General features: G+C 38.3%; 3 protein-coding genes across 6 annotated transcripts; 2 read left to right on the top strand and 1 right to left on the bottom strand.

The window, feature by feature from the left end:
* The first annotated feature begins 5,136 nt into the window (after positions 1–5,136).
* Positions 5,137–7,035, top strand: LOC112199885 (protein GAMETE CELL DEFECTIVE 1, mitochondrial). The gene is made up of 3 exons (XM_024340861.2): positions 5,137–5,823; positions 6,034–6,223; positions 6,628–7,035. The coding sequence occupies exons 1-3, from the start codon at positions 5,282–5,284 to the stop codon at positions 6,832–6,834; spliced, it is 939 nt and encodes a 312-aa protein (XP_024196629.1). The 5' UTR covers positions 5,137–5,281; the 3' UTR covers positions 6,835–7,035.
* A 152-nt stretch (positions 7,036–7,187) lies between these two features.
* Positions 7,188–9,337, top strand: LOC112199884 (pentatricopeptide repeat-containing protein At1g26900, mitochondrial). The gene has a single exon (XM_024340860.2). The coding sequence runs from the start codon at positions 7,322–7,324 to the stop codon at positions 9,035–9,037; it is 1,716 nt and encodes a 571-aa protein (XP_024196628.1). The 5' UTR covers positions 7,188–7,321; the 3' UTR covers positions 9,038–9,337.
* A 182-nt stretch (positions 9,338–9,519) lies between these two features.
* Positions 9,520–16,362, bottom strand: LOC112197403 (PH, RCC1 and FYVE domains-containing protein 1). Of its 4 annotated transcripts, XM_024338050.2 has the most exons (10): positions 16,206–16,362; positions 15,629–16,106; positions 15,347–15,433; positions 15,174–15,263; positions 14,900–14,980; positions 14,590–14,763; positions 12,364–14,460; positions 11,388–11,546; positions 10,448–10,737; positions 9,520–10,081 (listed from the first exon to the last, which is right to left on the bottom strand). In XM_024338050.2, exons 2-10 carry the CDS (start codon positions 15,674–15,676, stop codon positions 9,988–9,990), a joined length of 3,120 nt encoding a protein of 1,039 aa, XP_024193818.1. In that variant the 5' UTR covers positions 15,677–16,106; positions 16,206–16,362; the 3' UTR covers positions 9,520–9,987. The 4 variants fall into 4 exon arrangements, with proteins under 4 accessions (XP_024193818.1, XP_024193819.1, XP_024193821.1 ...); XM_024338051.2 differs by having other exon boundaries at positions 12,364–14,451; positions 15,629–16,304; XM_024338053.2 differs by having other exon boundaries at positions 11,388–11,534; positions 12,364–14,451; positions 15,629–16,302.
* Between the last annotated feature and the right edge of the window lie 2,368 nt (positions 16,363–18,730).

Raw genomic sequence — 18,730 nt, 5'->3', positions numbered from 1 at the left:
ACAGCAATCTCTCAAATCTCCATATTCTTCCTTAAATTTTAGAGATTGCTTTAAATATAGAAAATTTAGTTTTCTCTTTCCTCACTTTCTCTAAAATAGATATAATTATAGGGAATCTGTTTGAGCAAAAGAGGTTCATTTTTCCCTAAAGTAAAGAAAAATCAAAATATGGTGAAGCTGTTGGAGTTGCTCTAAAATAGTGATGAGGTATTTTACATGCTTTAAAATTAAAAGTGCTGCAGTTTATAATAATTTGTTTTCATAAGTTAGATCAAATGAAATTATGTTTTTGGCTTTAAAAGAGAGATGGCTACAAATAAGAGCAATTATTTTCAATTTTACCAAACACTGAGAAGGATTCAAAAAAGTACTGACATTCATTTGCATCAATACGAATAAACGACTAAATAACATTAAATACACTTTTTGATTAATAAAAAAATATTAACTATAAATATCAAAAATTGAGATTTAAGTAATTTATATTGCCCGTGTATAGAGAAATTTTTGACTGAATACGATAGTATCCATCACTTTTATTTAGGGGTGGCTTAAATTGCCGGACCTGCCGAAACCGGCCGAACCGCCACCGTCGGCGCAGACTAAAATGGTAACCAGAAGGTCTAGTTCGGTTTTACCGTATCGTATAATCGTACACGGCTCGGTAGCGGTACGTAAAATCAATTATACGGTATTACCGTTCCAACTGTACATATATACTTGTATTATTTTTTATTTATTTTTAATACTAGGTATGTTTAGTCGTTAATTTTTAGCATCTGTGAATGATAGCCGTTGGATCTTAGTGGAGATTGGGGTAACCTAAGAGGGGTCACTCAGATTAGTTCATTTGCGACTTGTGGCTGCAGCCTCTCTCTCTTGAGTCTCGACCCTCTCTTCCTCTTAGAACCAACCTAGCCCCAATCCAATCCCAAAAACAACAATCGATCATTGATGCGAACCTCACCAACATAAGCTTCAATCCAAATATCGTTTGATTTTTGAATTCCCCAAATTGTTCGACCAACCCTAGATCAGTTGCTTCACTTGCTTGGTTGAAGTGGTTACTTAGAGACTTATACGGTGGTCAAGTGTGTTTCCGAGCACAAATAATTAGGTAAAATCGATCTCCTTTTAGTTTTTTACTCTTGTTACTCCTTTGGCTCTAATTTGTATGAAAAAAATGGAATATGTTGTTGATTTTGTTAATTTCATGGTTGAAATTGTTCGTGGTTATCTAACATATATGTTCATATGTGTTTTGGTAGGAAAGTCCTTTGAAGCTTGAAGGTATTGACCATGGAATTAAGTTGAGGCTTTATCAGTTTATCCTGAGGCAGAGAGGTGATCGAGGTTTTTGATTAGGTAACTAAACATCTAAAAATAGCCCAAAATAGGTGATTGGCCTACATAAATGTTTATCAATATTAGGTTCAATCATCCTATTCGGTTGGGCCTTAACCAAGACAAAACCGACCATAATCTTGGTAACCGAAATATATGATTACCGACTTTTCCGACACGGTGGTGGTATTGATTTTCAGCCTACTGATGTATTTTGGTTGGTAGTCGGCTCAGATGCAAAAACACGGTAACCTTGCCAAATCCAGCCCTACTTTTATTAATTTATGTTGTTTATTCGTTTTTTCAAATGCAGCCCGAACGTTTGGATCGGTGTGTGTATACTTGGGAGCACTATAGACGACCTCGTCGAGTCTAGTCTAGTGCGACAAATAATTTGAGCGTGGGACCAAACGCAGAAGAGCGTCCTCGATGCGAATGCCGGATGCAAGAGGCATTGGGACCCGCAGGACAGTGAGATACTGACGAGGCGATGCGTTGTCCGCCAAGGCCACGCCACAATGTGCTTTCAGATTTTTATTAGAATAATGGGCGGTTTGGATTGTGATGTGAATAGCGATTATTATGATGATGATGATGATGTAGAAAGAGATGGACCGTGCATGGCTGTGGATGCGTGGATGGAGCTACATGGATGGATGATAAGGACAGGTGTCATGTCCCGGCCATCATTTCATCTGGGCCCGAGTGTGACATTAGGGACCCAAAGAGAGTTACTGGACTGTGAACAATTAAATACAGGCATTCATTGTGATTCACGGAATTCACAGGGCGATACTAGAAGTTTAGAACAGTACAGCGTTTGGGGTAGGCATGAACTGTATCCGGTCCTTTCTGCTTGACACTAACATGTAACGTAATTTATGATGATATTTTATTTTTTACTTTTAACCGGCCGTTTTAGTTAGTTCTAACCACGTTCGGTTTAACCATTGAATTCTTAGACCCAGTTTCACATGGTTTTAGAGTGTAAAAAGCTACTTCATTGTAAGTTAAGTAGCAAACAGAGTTTGGTACTAAAATGGATATCTAAATTTGTTTGTCAGAAATTTTTAGAGTTTTAGTTCGGAATTCAGAACTATTCATTCAAATTTTGGGTCCGGCTTTTAATTGTTTTTTTATATTTTATTTTATATTTTATAAAAAAAAATCATCATCAAATGATTAAACCGTTAAAGTTACAACTTAATTCAAAGTTTTTCGATATACATATTTCTCAACATCTAAATTAAACAAACCAAGAATTGTTATATTAAAAAGAATGCCTACAACAAATTAACCAAAATCTGAACCGAACAACATTTAACATTCAGGCTGCATGATTTGATTGATCATTTTCTCAAAAGATTTTCAAGGAAATGAAGTAGTTTTTTGTTATGAATTACATGACCAACTAAAAGTCTTCGTGGTTTCCGTTTAAAAGGTTTCGGGATTACCTAGTCCCCAAGAAACACTGAGCGTGCCGTACACATTTAGAATATTAATAACGTCGGCATTTGCAAGTTAATTTCCCACAAGTCCTTGATCAACTACAGTATATTAGCTGCGACCTGATGCATTCCAGGAAGGCATCAATTCGATAGTGACCATTTGCACAGCAAAGTCTAATCATTTCGGTCCTCTCATATACTCCATTTTCAATTAAAAACAGGTCCATTTCAAGTTTTCAACTTAAAATTTTGTAGAGTGGATCATGGGTTCCCTTTTTTCTTTTTCTTTTTATTTAAAAATTATTCTCTAGCTAGACTAAGATAAATATATTCATATCTAAATTAGTAAATTGATTTTGAACGTGCGCGTCAAAATTCTTATCTATCTACAAAACAAAACCGCTCTTTAAATATCATGCTTGACATTTGCATTTTGTGTGAGTGGCCGCAATCTATTTTAATCGCATACTTCAAATCAGTCTGCTGATGAATTGTAGGCTGCTAGTTATTTAGAATAACTGAAACTGTGGCTCAATAATGTTAGGTATTGATAAAGATGGGGGTGACAGAGAGTGGCATGCATCATGATTTGAAACTTTCCAAGAAGGTTTTAATAAGATAAATAGCTGCATTTGCAAAGTCGACGACAATCTAAAACCAAGTGGTTGGCTCAACGTCTATTTTCCCAGATTCCAAATCCAGTACATATTAGTTAATGTAATATAAAGCACCCCAAATGAGTGAGAGATGGATTACTTAAGTACGTGTGCGACTCCGCATTCATACATGAGTTGTATTACAGTACAACATAGAAGAGAAGTTGATTTTGGGAAGCTTCCTCTGGCACACAGCCTGTCTTTTTCTAGCCGCCTAGGAATGCATGCTTTTATATTTCTTACATTTCTAACACGCCTTCTAAATTGACATCTTATCTTGATTTGGTGAAGTATAGTTTGATCTTAGGCAGTTGGCCCATCTCCATCTCTAGTCCGGCTAAATTTTAGCCCCTCATCATCACTATTCATGCAAATAATAAGGGCTATAATTTATACAATCTCCAACTCTTAGGACTATAATAATTATTTATTGTTTGTCCTTTAATCTCAGCCATTGATTTTGTGATCAGAATTTTAGACCATCAGCGTGGTCCCCACGAAAAAGAAGTCCAAGGGCTAAACAAAAGGGTTTGGCCCAGCCCTTGGTCCTTTTAGCCTCCAAAATCAGTTTTTGTTATAGCATAGCCTTGGGTTGGAGATGGAAAATGGTGCTTTTTGGGCTATACCAACTCCTTATCCCAGGGTTAGAATGGCCTTAAGGCACGTTTTCTTACTTGAAATGGGAGGAAATGATTACGGGGTAAAACTATTTTTATGTTTACTAACACATCAAGAAATTTGAATGATTTTGGGTAAAAGTATTACTGCGTTTACTAACATATGAAGGAATCAGAATGAGTGTAAGTCTCACCTCATAAGGAGGAATCGATTCCTGAATACTCAGGAATTTGAATACGAATGGGAGATATGAGTTTAGGAATCAACTCATTCGGAATCAATACCGATTCCTTTCTTCTCCCATTCCAGTTGTCTTCGATTCATGATAGAATGGTAAGTAAAAGTGTCATTAGTTCTATACTACTTTCAAATAAACGATCTTGGCTTTAGTTTAAGTTTTTTCTCATAGCAACTTAATTACTGTACTCTTCAAAAAAACTTAATTATTGTACGAGTGATATAATTACAGTATTGTAAACGATTGTTGTACATGATTATATTTAATAGACTTGCGTATATTGATTAAAGAAAAATTGGCGAAAATAATCACAAAAAAAAAAAAACTAGCGGTCAAAAGAGAGAGTTTTCAAAATATGGGGTTTGGAATATATTTGCGTTTTCCTTATCAACAAAAGAATAAAACAAAAGGCACCACATTAACATTGCCCCAACGTATGTATGTACTGCAACTTTCTGTTTGATGGTGATGGACTCTCTCCTGTCTATTTTTCTTGAAAATCATATAGCACGTTGTTCTAAACAAAACGACATTATTTTGGGACCGTAATTGATACGTTTAACGTCTATCATTTATTTTTGCGATTCTTTTCTCAAGCTATATAATTACACCCCAACAAGAGTGTTACATTACGTTAACCTTCAATCTTAACACACGTCGTCTTCGAATGAAAAAAGTCCAAAAACTTGGAAATAATGACAACTAGTTTATGCTTGGAAAAGACACTCAGTGGGCTTTTGATGGCCCAGCCCTCACTCGCTTATTAACACGCATATGGGACCGCGGGCCCCTGAAGACTCTAGCTATTGTATGCTTATTTCAATGGGCCTACTGCTTGGCCCAATATGAAACTGTGTAGACCAAGCCCACTAAAATAAACGGTGCTTTCTCTTCGTCCCTGTCTCCCAGTTTCTCTGCAAACCAGGGTTTAAGCTTTTCATTCCCTCTGAACCCTCTTTCAATCAACCTCAAAAACTATGCAGACCCTTGTGAAATTAGCAACGAAGCCTACTCTGCGTAACACTCTGAGCAAAACCCAATTCATCGCCACCGTCAATTTCAAATCTTTGTCCACCAAACCCTCCGCGCCGCCCAATCGGAACCCTAAGAAAGCCGACGACGAGTGGAACGACGCGTGGGAGACCGCGTGGCTCCCGCCGGACCCATCCTCCGAGAACGCCAGAGCTCCATGGGAGACCGACGAGAATCTCCCGCCGCCGTCTGCGGCGGCCGTGATTCCCTCCGACGCCGACCCCGAGACGAAGGCGTTTGTGGAGGACATGAATGCAAATTGGGACGAGAGACGGAAACCAAAGGAGGAGAAGAAACAGCAGCAGAGTGAGAGTGGGAAGCTTTATAGCTTGGAGAATATAAAGAAGGACTATAGGTTGAAGAAGCAGAGGATTCATGCCGGGCTTTGGATGAAGGAGATTGAGAAGCAGCAAGAGGCTAAATTAGCTGATTCCGGTTCCATTGGTGGCGGTGACGATATCGAACGCTTGCTTGATAGCTGCTCCGAGTAAGCTTTTCTCCATTCATGCTGGTTTTGTTGAGATTTTGGAGGTTTAATCACGTAAAATGTGGACTGGTTATTTGGGTTGTTATAGTTTGAAGATTCAATTTTGATGGCATTGTGCTCTATTGTGTGGCTACTGTTTACATTTCGGCATTGTTGATTGGATTTGAGGAGGCTGCGTGTTGATTTGGTTGTTGTGTGTAACATTTGCAGTATCTTCGATTCTACCAACAATGATTTGGAAAATGCCAAAGTGCCGAGCGCTGATGATTTCAAGAACAAGCCGGATGGTTGGGAAACGACAGCCAAGGCTGAAGAGGGAAGTGTGTGGGAGATGACACAGAGGGAAGAAGATATCCTTCTCCAAGAGTTTGAGCGTCGAATTGCGTATAATAAGTTTCAGGTGTGTACATTCAGCAACTCATACCTTGCTTCTTTTCGAGTATCAGCTTCAATAAATGGAGCAAATAACCCGAGTAACTCAAATTGGCAGTCTTCTCTCTAGTTATAATGAGAAATTGGAAAAGCTGTTGAAGCAATAATTAAATCACAAATGTTGCACATGATTGTGGTGCATCAGATTTGGTAGAAGGAAACTTGTGAGATTCGAATCTCTATGTGTTAAATGGTGCCACAGAGTGGCCATGGCTGCGGCTGTGTAGTCAGCTCCACGTTTGAGACTATTTTTCTTAATTACACCTATAAGTTTTGGGTTCATCATTTGTTACATGTATCTCAAATTGTCATTGTTATAACTTATTTTTGCTCTCTCCTTTCTTACCATTGGTTATATTCATTGGTGTGCAGATTGCTAGTTTTATCAAGACTCACATATTTAGTCGAAGAAGGCCAATCGATGGGTGGAAATACATGATAGAGGAGCTGGGGCCAAATGCTAGGAAGGGAAAAGGTGCTGTTTCAAGGTTACCAAATTTATCCGATGCATCAACCCAACCCTTCAAGGAGGAGAGGACTCCAATTAGCACCAGTCTTACCTCCTACAAGGATAGGTAGTTTGGTATCCAAACACTTTCGTATCCTTCCAATGTCTGAAATGACCTTTCTTTGTTCGGAGGTATCAGCATTGAAAGTTTACCTAGCTACTGTATCGCTTGCTTCCTGCAAGTTTTGAGCTCAATGTATATGATGGAACCATCCTGTAAGAAAACTGAAACTGCAACTATTGCAATTGAAAGAATGAATGTATTCGCTCGAGTTCATCTTCAGTTTTGCTTAGTTAAGATTATCAGCCCCTTCAATCTGGTTCAAAGGTTGTCAATTAACTCCTCGTGTCACAGAGGAGGATTTCATGGGCAGAGCCTACTGTAGTTTGAACTTTGAAATGAAATCATATACGTGCTTCTAAAAAAAGCGCTATTGAGCAAAAGCACTTTCTACACAAGCATCGCCGTCACGAGAGATATGATAGAAAAGGCGGTAAGTGCTAATTCAAACTGCCCTAAACCCTAAACCCTGTCTGCGGCACGGTGCCGCATGGCTAATGACTCAAACTCTGGCCGTACGCCTGGGGCAAAGACTCAACCTTTGGCCTTGGGAAAGCGCAAAGCTCATTTCTCTACTGGAATGCTGCAAACAAGTCTCAGAAATCTCTCAAATCCATGGCTCTATGGTCAAGACCGGTCTTGACCACAACCCTTTCGCCATGAGCAAGCTCCTCGCCTCTTCCGTTCACCACATCCAATATGCAGCCTCCATTTTCGGCCACATTCGAAACCCGAATCGCTTCATGTTCAATACATTGCTCAGAGCCTATTCCATTAGCGACGAACCAAAACAAGCTTTTCTTGTTTTCAATAACTTGAGGGCTCGTAATATTGTTCTAGACCAGTTCTCTTTCACCACCGCGCTCAAAGCATGTGCTCGTGAATTGGCCAGTGGGACTGGCCAGGGGATTCATGGGGTTGTTGTGAGGTCTGGGCATGGCGGGTTTATCACTGTAAAGAATACCCTTCTGCACTTTTACTGTGTTTGTGGGAAGATTGAGGATGCCCACCACTTGTTCGATGAATTTCCTCAGAGAAATGATTTGATTTCATGGAATACTTTGATGGGCGGTTACCTTCATATTTCGCAGCCTCGTGTGATTGTGGACTTGTTTAAGGAAATGTGCATTGGTGGTTTTGAAGCTAGTGTAACCACTGTTCTGTATCTTTTATCGGCCATTGGTGAGTTGGGAAGTTACCTTGGAGGAGAGAGTGTTCATGGCTACTGCATTAAGATGGGATTTTCCTATAATTTACATGTGGTTACTGCTTTGATTGATGTGTATGCAAAGAATGGGGAAATTGACTTGGCGCGTCGGATTTTCGATGGAGTTGCTGTGAAGGATGTTGTTTTGTGGAATTGTTTGGTAGACAAGTATGCAAAATGTGGCATGGTAGAAGAAGCAGTAGCTTTGTTACGGCTGATGAAACTTGAAAGAACGAAACCCAATTCGTCCACATTGGCAGGACTGCTTTCAGCTTGTGCTGCTTCTGGGTCTGTGAGTGTAGGGAGGTTCATTAAGGATTATGTGGAGGAGGAGAGATTGGTTTTGGATGCGGTTCTTGGAACAGCTCTGGTTGATATGTACGCTAAATGTGGGTTTCTAGACAAGGCTCTTGACATTTTCGAAAGCATGGAAAACAGGGATGTGAAATCATGGACAGCCATGATTTCAGGTTACGGTGTTCATGGGGAGGCAGGTAATGCCTTGAGGCTTTTCTACAGAATGGAAGCGGAGGGCTGCCAACCTAATGAAGTCACTTTCTTGGCAGTTTTAAGTGCTTGTGGCCATGCAGGGCTAGTCAGAGAGGGAGTTAGTTGCTTTGAGATGATGGTTTGCAAGTATGGTTTTGTTCCAAAGGTTGAACACTACGGTTGTATGATCGATCTTTTAGGTCGTGCAGGGTTGTTGGAGGAAGCACACAACCTAATCGAAAGCTTGCCCATCAAGAGTGATGTTACTGCATGGCGTGCATTGCTTTCGGCCTGCAGGGTCTATGGGTATGTTGCTCTTGGGGAAGTTGTACAGAGAGTGCTGGCTGAACTAAACGATGACCATCCCACCAATGCAATGCTACTATCAGGGACTTATGCCATTGCTGGAAGGTTGCACGATAATACAAATATGCAGAAAACGGTGGAGGGAGAGATGGTGAGGGAAGAAAACCCAGTAAAGGAAGCTGGGCTCAGCACAATTGAGTTGGATAGTTGACCCTGTGCATTTTCTATACCGGGTTCCAGAACTGTGTTCATTTGTTTGGTATAGCCAAATTCAGACTAGAGATTATAGATTGGCATTATCGCAGAAGTGATCAAGCCTCATACTACTACCATATTGTTTTAGTTCATTTTCAATGTATATGCAAATACCAAAAGACTGAAAACCGTCGGAGTTAAATGATGACCATCGTACAGCAAATCGTAGGAGAGGTTTTTATTATAATTTATTTATTTTATGATAGGATGTTTGTCAACATCTCAGTCTTTAAGTCACTTTATTTTGTTAGCCTCCTTTCGCCGATAAAATTTCATTAACAAGGGTTTATTTATTTATTTATTATTATCATTTTTTTATGATAACGTTTTTTTATTTGACTGTTTGCCGACAGAATTTAATCGGCAGAATGTGTCTTGGAGAGGCTTTTTGACAGCTAAGTTATTGGATGATCATGGCGTTCATAATATTAACTGGTAGGAGTTAACGCGAGACATTTCCTTGGCTTTTATAAAAAAACAGTTGGGAGTACAAGAAAGAAGACCTCCAAAAGGAAAAGATGAAAAAAATTGAGATACATCTCAAGAACATGATTCGTCTTGAGATGGATCCTAAACCCTAAACCCTAAGAAAAAGAAGAAGAAAAATCCTGCAAAATATCAGCATTAACCGCAGAATATCTAGTCTGACCAAAAAAAAAAAACTGCAGAATGTCTTGACTCCTCAAAATGTCTCCTTCAGCTCATAGATTTCTTTTTCTTCTTTTTTCACATTTTAAAAATCTCTGCTTACTAAAGTTTTGACATTCTAAATCTCAGTCTACTTGCGAATTCTAACTCCAGATCCTTTGAGCAAAACTCCACTGAATGATTAACGGGCAAAATTTACACATTCCAGTAGAGGAAGAAGGTCGTGGGATGTATCCATACATGGACAGCAAAAACATACTACTCTGCACTTTGTATATTGTGCCGCTCGCACAACATTGCGCCATTATCTGCCCACCATCTCTCTGCTGCTTCTTCAGTGAAATGTCTCCGACTGTGGAACAACAGTTGACCAAACAACATTAATCCAATTGCTTTTCCAACAGGATAATCAAATTCATATTACCTAACAACGTGAAATTAAAGCTATATTTTTCGGCGGACAAATGTGTAATAGTTTTCATATAACAGATGGAGGATGCTGTGATAAGACGAGCAAAACCAACTAAAAATAGATATGAATGAATACAGAAAGTGTAGGATAGAGAACCGGTCAACAGTTAGAAGAAACTGATGGAGATTCCTCAAGAACATGGATTCAAATGTGCCAGCTGAGTGTGTAATAAAGTTCTACAACCTAAAATCTGTAGTATTTATCAATCTTTGAAAAGAAAGGTGGGTGGTGTGTGGTGAAAAATACCTGAAGCGAACACGTCTGAGTTCATTACCACCGCCCGGCAAGGAGCACAAAGTTATATAGACACCAGGTTCATCTTGTAGAACTCGCTCTACCTTTCCACTCTGTGATTTAGTTCCATTCCCTAAGATCCGATCCATTGAATTGCCATTGGACTCCATTTGAGGAGTAGTCATATTTGTCTGAGGGTTCTCTTTGGATAACTGATTTACAAAAGTGATGGCATGAGCAGTTGAACCTGCATTGCAACTTGCAACATGTCCTTCTGGCATTCTTTCAGCCATCTCCTTCAACTGTTTGAGAAGTAGATGGTTAACATAAGCAGAACATAGTTAATCTAACAGACTTAGAAAATAATCTGTCGAGAATTTGGCTTTATAACTGTCAATCAGATAATTCACCAGATGATCTTGACTTTCTATTTCATCATCAATTTAAGCACACTTCCAGAATAGCATAAAAAATCCTTATCAATCAAACCAATCAACATATCTTCAAGTCAACCAATAAGTTAAAATGACTATCTCCTAAACATAAACACGTGAAATTTGCAAAATTTATGATTTAGCTAATAGGCTTTGTATCCTCACTTTGTTAACTGGCTCTCAGGTTATATTAGGATCCATCACATAATGAGTTAAGTCTGAGAACTGAAGATAAATGTATAGAAATCTGATATAGCAACCTCCTGGAGAGTAATACACCACTTGTTTATTATTGTGTTACTAGTACGACTCCAACAACTTCAAGTTAGGTTATCAAGATCCTATAATGATATAGTTATGCATAAAATTGGGTCAGTACCAGCAGGCACTCTGCTCCTAATTTGAATATATATTGGAGGACCATTCTTAATATCAATTAATCGAGCATATATGCCTCAATTATATTTCTCAAAGATATGAAAGAAAACAAAATAATGAACAGAGAACATCTTGCAAACCTGAGCAGTTAGAGACTTGATAACTTCCTTAGCAGATTTGCATTTTTCAGCTTCATCGGTAGCTACTGCAGAGACCTCGTTCAATTTCTTTAATGTTCTTTGAAGTTCAGCTTCAAGTCGTTGGGATTTGAAAGTAAGGTCTTCTACCTGCATAGTTTTCTGAATAGCTTAGTTATAAACAATTTTTCAACCCATTTGAAATATAAAAGGAGATGAAAGCAATTAAAGTCTGAATTGATTCATATGCCCAAAAAAACAAAAGTATCCTCTCATTTTCCTGTTAATGTGAATTTAACCCGGTGCCTCAGTTCATTAGTCATTTTATTGGGTATCACATCAGTTTGTTATCCAGATTTGCTCCTCTCCCCTTAGTATTAACAAAATTCAACCATCCACACCCTTGAACTCACCTCCAGGAGGAGGTTCTTCAGGCTAGTCAATAACAGTAATAATCTTCTAGTATCCAAGTCTAGATTTTCTGCTAAGCTACTCTAGTCAATCCTGTAAAGTATCTTGACCTCCTAAAGCAAACGTGGATGAATTAATAGTTTGAAGCTATATTGAACTCTGTTTAAAGTAGAAGATAAAACCTTGTCATGAAACTTATTGAAATGAGAGGCAAGGTATGTAACACACTTGAGAATCTTACAGTCCACCCGGACATTGAACTACGTTTAGATGAGGCCTTTCCTAGATATGATACCCATAAGATCAACTCTATGTACTGTCAAAAGTCCACACCTGTTACCCCAACCCTCTGGACGCTATTTGCCACAAATAAAAAAAAAATTAAATAATAAAGGAATGCCCCCAAAAGCCAAAGGATGTGATAAAGTGAATCTTTTAAATGTAGAAAACTGATATTTTTAGACCACTTAGAGTTCAAAAACATAATCAGCTCATGTTATACCACTTGCCTGTGTATGCAATTAATAAATATGAGATTGCAGCCATTAAAGCACTGTAACAGGCATACCTGTGCCCTTAAACTGATAATTTCTCGGCTCAAACTTCCATTTACTAACTTTGGGTCCTCAAGAATGTCTTCAGAAGACTGATGTGGGCTTGACTTTCCTGAAACAGGAGATGCAAACACAGAAGACTTTCTGGAAGTAGGCATGGACGCTGACATGAACTTTCCTGGATCTCCATCAAGGGAAGTTGATGCTTTTGACAAAGTAAAGGCCCCTAACTGCAAATGTCCATTTAGCATTGGAAAGACACGATTATCACGCGCTTCTGGTTTTCTTTCAGGCTTAGGAATCTTGCTTTCAGTATGGTTGCCTGAGCCGAAGGATGAAATTCTGGACAGTGTTGCCCGTAACATAGGCATTAGAGTCTCTTTGTCTGCCGTCTCACTGGATTTATGGTGTACATGTCCACTTCTAATTTTGGGATTTCGTACAACAGAACTAGCTTCTGCAGCTTTCTTTAGTTTAGTATAACAATCATCACACACCCGATAGGGCTTGTTCACATTTGGAGCCAAGGCAGCTCTCAGAACTTTCTTGCTGCTGCATGCTTTACAGAAAACTAACCCACAATTATAACAATTATGACGTTTTCTTCTGAAACCAAAGGGATTATGACAATTAGAGCAAACGGAATGGTCAGCACCAGATGCCCATTTATGAAGACAAATGACCGCAGTAAGGTTTGAACCACATACTACACTCTTTACTTGTTTATCCTTCATAAACTCAACGAGAGTAGGTGCCTTTCTATTATCATTGTCTCCGTGTCCTAATTGCCCATTTGAACCCCTTCCCCAAGTATAAACCTCTGTCTTGGAAGTCAAAACTGCCACATGACAAGAACCACAGGCGATTTCTTCGACGAAGCTATCTGCAATTGTACCTTCAACACGAGTGGGAACTTTTCCATCAGCTGAAGGATTGCCAAGCTGTCCACAAGCAGCGCTTCCCATTGTATATACATGTCCTGATGTTGTAAGGGCAACTGTGAGACTATGCCCACATGCTACTTGACAGAAATTTGTATTAACCAATGCAGCTACACATTCAGGAGCTAGTCTAGAAACTTCATCGCCATGTCCAAGTCGGCCTTTATCTCCATCACCCCAGGTGTAGAGCTTTCCAAAAGCAGAGTTACCAGAATCCTCAGACATATATGATTCCTTTATTATTGCAACAACTGCAGCAGTGTGCCAAGCGCCACAAGCAACCCTTGCCGTTCTCAGCCCTCTCAAAGTTTCCACCTCTCGTGGAGTACTTGTGCTACTATGATCTCCATGGCCTAAAGCACCAAAAGAACCATCCCCAAATGTAAATAACCGACCAGCTGAGGTCACAGCAGCTGTATGCCACAGTCCGCAAGAGATATAGGATATGTGTATACCTTCCATATGACCACTTATTTTTTTGGGAATCCAGTGACTAACTTCACTTCCATGTCCAAGTAGACCAAAATTATTAGTGCCATCACCCCATGTATAGAGCTCTCCAGAAATTGTAACAGCACAGGTATGATACTCCCCACAAGCGACTAATTCAACATTCATGCCACTAAGAGTGCCAATGAGCTTAGGGTGGGAAACATCTGCTCCTACACCATGACCCAGCCTGCCTCCTGACTCCTCTCCCCAACTGAAAATTTCCCCTTGCCTGGTGACCAGTGCAATATGTCTGGTACCACAAGCAATTCCATGAGCATCTATGACCACTGTTGATTCCAATGCCTTGGGCAGGAGAGCATCCATACTGGAAGAAACTGATCTTCCTATTCTATCTACATTGCCTCCTAGTACTCCACCATTAATACTTTCACCCCAAATAAAAACATCTCCTAAAGCATCAAAGTCATCTGGACAAGAACCTTGACTTGATGAGCTTACGGCACTAGATAAACTAATTCGAATTGCTTCAGATGTGGAACTTCGACCATTTGAATTATCTACAGATGCAGGTGATAATGAGGAAATAGGAGGTGACTCAGCTTGAGTCTTGGTAGCATCAGTATATGATATTATGTCAGCAAATGCCCTTCCTAATCTATTTGTTGGGGCAGTCTCCAAAGGAAGTCCCTCAGTATCTCCTGCAGCATCCTGTTGTGTCTGTCAGAAAAAATAAATGAATAATTAAATAAATAAAACAAGAATAAACTGTGAATGCTTGATTTATTAGCAGAGCTATTCCTTGTTTTCAAAGATAAAAGGGGATAAATAAAAATATAAGTCACTGACACAGGTGAATGGTGCGATTGATGGAGAACTTCTTCGAGTATGAGCAAGGGGGGTATCTGTTGATACACTGTTGTCACTTCTGGACTCACTTCTAAAATGCCGGTAGGAACCTCGAGTAATTAATGCCTTAAGACCAACAAACCAAACTTCAGCCTCATCCTTGTCTTTACATATCTGTCAATAACCAGGTCATGAATTAAATCACACTAGCAAACAAGATTTCTGAAGGTCCCATTTTATTGATTTTTCTTGGTCGAGCATAAACTGCAAAAGTGAAGCTTAAGCATGGTGGCCTAGCAAATGTACTCACCAAGTCCAAGGATCTATCATTGTAAAGAAGAGAAAATGATTGGTACTCCTTTTCTGGTCGTGGATACCGCTGAAATATTGCCTGGAAGAACGCCAAAATTATACCTATCGATATTTTTGAATTGCTTGCATAAAAATGATAACGAATCTAGGAAAAGGAAAACTAAATCACGAGCAATGCAAGGCATAAGCATATTAAAACATGTTAAAGGTTTGGAAAATGTTAAGCTCAGATTGGAGATTTTCCAACCAAAGAGAATGAAATCGAAACTTACAGTACGCTGCCCAGGAATAATGGTAGTAACATGACTAAGTCTAACACGTTTCTCTTCTTTTCCAGAGTACCATATCAGTAAAGCCTCATCCTGAAACAAAAAAACAAAAAACAAAAAACAATTTGAGTCAACAGAACAGAACTGAAAGAGAGCTATCTGTCAAGGCAACTTACATTAGAAAGCCGGAAAGGGCAGAATTTCGGCTTCCCTCTGCGCCCGTATTTTAACAAAGTGGCACCTTTCTTAAGTGCCGCTATGGCCTGAAATGCAAGCATAAGGTGCATTAGGAAGCTTAATGCATTATAGTTCACTACACTGAATGTCCATCATCATTCACTTATTTCTTTGGACAGTACATCAGCAAAGTGTTCTAGTTAGTACAATCGAGCCAGCATTCACAGTACCGGTTATTTCATGGGAGAGAATTGACGAGAAAAATGAAAAGGGGACCAAACCTGGTCGATATCCCTGTCGGCCGGACCGATTCTCTGAGGACTAGCCATTCAAGTTGCAATATCAGGTTTTCCCCACAAGTACAGGAGCCAACACCCATCTGAACAACACCTAATATTTTCGACACCATAACCGAATCCCCAACTCCTTCCCATTATTAAACCAACCAAAACCACACATCACATCACTCAGCTTCACCTCCTCTACCCCATTCCAACCACAAATTGGGGGCCCTAAGCCCTCAAGAAACAACCTTGCAGCCCAAGAAACCCTAAATCCACAATGCCGAACCTAATTTTGCACACGCGGAGGCTCCACTGAGCTCCCAAACAGCTCAAACCACTTGCCCGGAAAATCAAAGAAACCCTAGAATTCAACCAAATCGCCACCGCAACGTTTCGATGATTTTCTGCTTTTCGCAGCGAGCGAAAACCGAAATTGTAAACGTGCAAAGATTATAGCGAGGAAGATTGAGCTTACCTACATTGCACAAAATAATCGGCGAATGTGAGCCGATTCCCTGAAATCTGAGGTCGTTTCAGAGCTGAGAGAAACCGAGAGAGAGAGAGAGAGAGAGACCTGAATGTGAAAGGTTGGCTTTTGGGGATTGTTGTTGACGTGCGCGCCTCTTCTTCTCCCTTTCTTTGATTTTGTTTGTTCTTTTTTTCAAAGAACCAAGTTTAAAATCTGTTTGTTTTCTCCTGATTACCAAATCAATTCTGTGCCGCTTTGGTGCCACGTCACCGCTCAAAATCTCCCGGGATGGGGATGCTTTGCTTTTGTCCTTATTTGGACTTTGGTGACAATATGAGCTTTTGTCTTTTTCATTTTTTATTGTTTTTTTGACCACCTTTTTTTTTTCTTTTTTTTTTTAAATGTAGATACCATTTGCTTTTCTATTGATTTTTGTCTCCTATTGCCGTCATTTTTTTGGGTATCGCGAAGAAATCTATACCCTAAATTTCGCACTAAGACTTAGCAATCTCAAAGTTGGTATACAATAAAGAGGAAAGAAAGCAAAAGTTAAATCAAGTGAAGTTGGTTTATATCAAAGAGAAGATAAGACAAATTCAGTCACGCAAATTGATTTTACAATTCGTGGAACGATTAAATCAAAACCCGTAAAATTAAAAGAGATTCAACATACTAAATTATTTACAGCATACTCTACGATCATTCTACCAATCAAACTCCACTAACACCAAGATAGCCAACTCTTTTGGAGTAAGTGAGATCAAACTTCGGTGGCCACAATTGCTGCTAACCCAAATTATCAACCCACCAACCCTTTAGTCTAAAAAAAAAAAAAAAAAAAAAAAACCCATTTCTTTAGGGTTTCATATTGTCATGATTTTGAGAGTTGAAAAAGAAGATGTTAGTAAGACAGACACACTTATAATCTCATTCTAATCACTTATGAATTGTCCATTATATCACTCTGATAAATTGCATTATTGGATTGAGGGTGGTATAGACAATTTATACCATAAAGGCAGATTCAAGTGGAAAAATAATGTATATATACATTCATATTTAACGTACGAGAAATTTTATTCACACACCTCTAAATACTAAATACACATTCCTTTTTTCACACACCCAACATCACATTTTATGGGTAAGTTAAATTACCAAAAGAGATATCAATAAATAAACATAGTTGGAAATTAGAATTAAGAAATATATGCAGTTTTTTTTTTTTTTTCTAAGTCTACCGCAGATGGATATCATGAATTTGATTCTCAATAATTTAGCATGCATGGAATTGAGCCTTCTTATCAATCTAGTTTCAAAAATGTATTAACTGTCCAAATAATATGGACAAACAAGAGCAAGTAAAAATCGTTGAAAAATTCCTCAAGAACTCTTGTAATGTTTTGTTTCGCTCAACTTTCATCATTAGTAGTTCACAAATCTCAACAATTGGCATATGAATATTGTCTTGGTCAAGTCCTCAATGACAAGGAATTCCCCATTGGCATTTGAGTATGTTCAACCCAACAAGTGAAAAGCAATTAAATTCTTTGGGTGCCATTGTATTAACCAAGGTTTCAAATTTCGGTTTCGGTTTCGATTTCGATACTTCAAATTTAAGGAAATTTCTGAGAAAGTTTCGATTTCAGTGGAAATTTAGGTTAAAAATAAAGAAATCAAATTAATTGCATTTATAAAATGATATTTTTGAATGAAACTTTTACATAGACTAAACTAACTTATAATAAACCTATTTACAATGTAACATCTCTAAAATTATACATTTATAATAGAATTATGATATTTTATATGGACGAGTAATTAACTAGTATTGTAGTAGGTTGCTAAACTAGTGTTTTATCTATGTGTATTGATAATGTGTTGTATATTGATAATGTAAATATGATTTACTTTTTTTAATAATTAGAAAATTACAAGGGGGTGGGGCGGGGCACATAAAACCAAAACCCCGTGAATGAAAATGAACAAGTAAAAAAAAAGGAATATAAAACCTACTATGATGTGGTTAGATGTAGCTGGTTGATCTGCTTTCATTTAGTATCATACAATATTGCTCCCAAGTACATGAATTTTGGAAATGATTTTCGTACTTCATCACATGGTTATTGTATGTGTACGTGTTGTTCCATTTCCACATGCAATCCATATATCGGATATTGTGGAATTACCTAATATGATGTTACAGTGTATGAAGCATACAATATTTGAGGCGAAGCAAAAAGGAGATCATGTTATGGTTGGAGCATTCAACTTTGTAACAGATAAAAACAAAAAGGTTTTTTGTTGTATTCAACTTGATTGCAAAAAAAAAAAAAAAAAAATCAAAATTTCATATTTTTTCTATAAAAGTATGAAGTAAAAATTCATTGAAGGTGACATAAAAATTTAACAGAAATTTTAGAGAAATTTCGGACAAAATTTCGGTATGAATTTTTAAATATATATTGTGTGTGTAGATATTTCGGAAATTAAGAATTTCGTGAAAATGTATGGAAAATTTCAGAAAATTTCGGGAAACTTAATACGGAAATGATATAGCATATGAATTTCGTTTTGGTACTTCAAAATTACGGAAATGTAGACGGAAATTTTGGCAGTTTCGAAGAAAT

Source organism: Rosa chinensis, chromosome 4 (genome assembly GCF_002994745.2).
Source record: "Rosa chinensis cultivar Old Blush chromosome 4, RchiOBHm-V2, whole genome shotgun sequence".
In the NCBI taxonomy this organism is placed as follows: domain Eukaryota; kingdom Viridiplantae; phylum Streptophyta; class Magnoliopsida; order Rosales; family Rosaceae; genus Rosa; species Rosa chinensis.
Note: the sequence above shows the minus strand (reverse complement) of the source record. Positions and strands in the feature narration are given on the sequence as shown.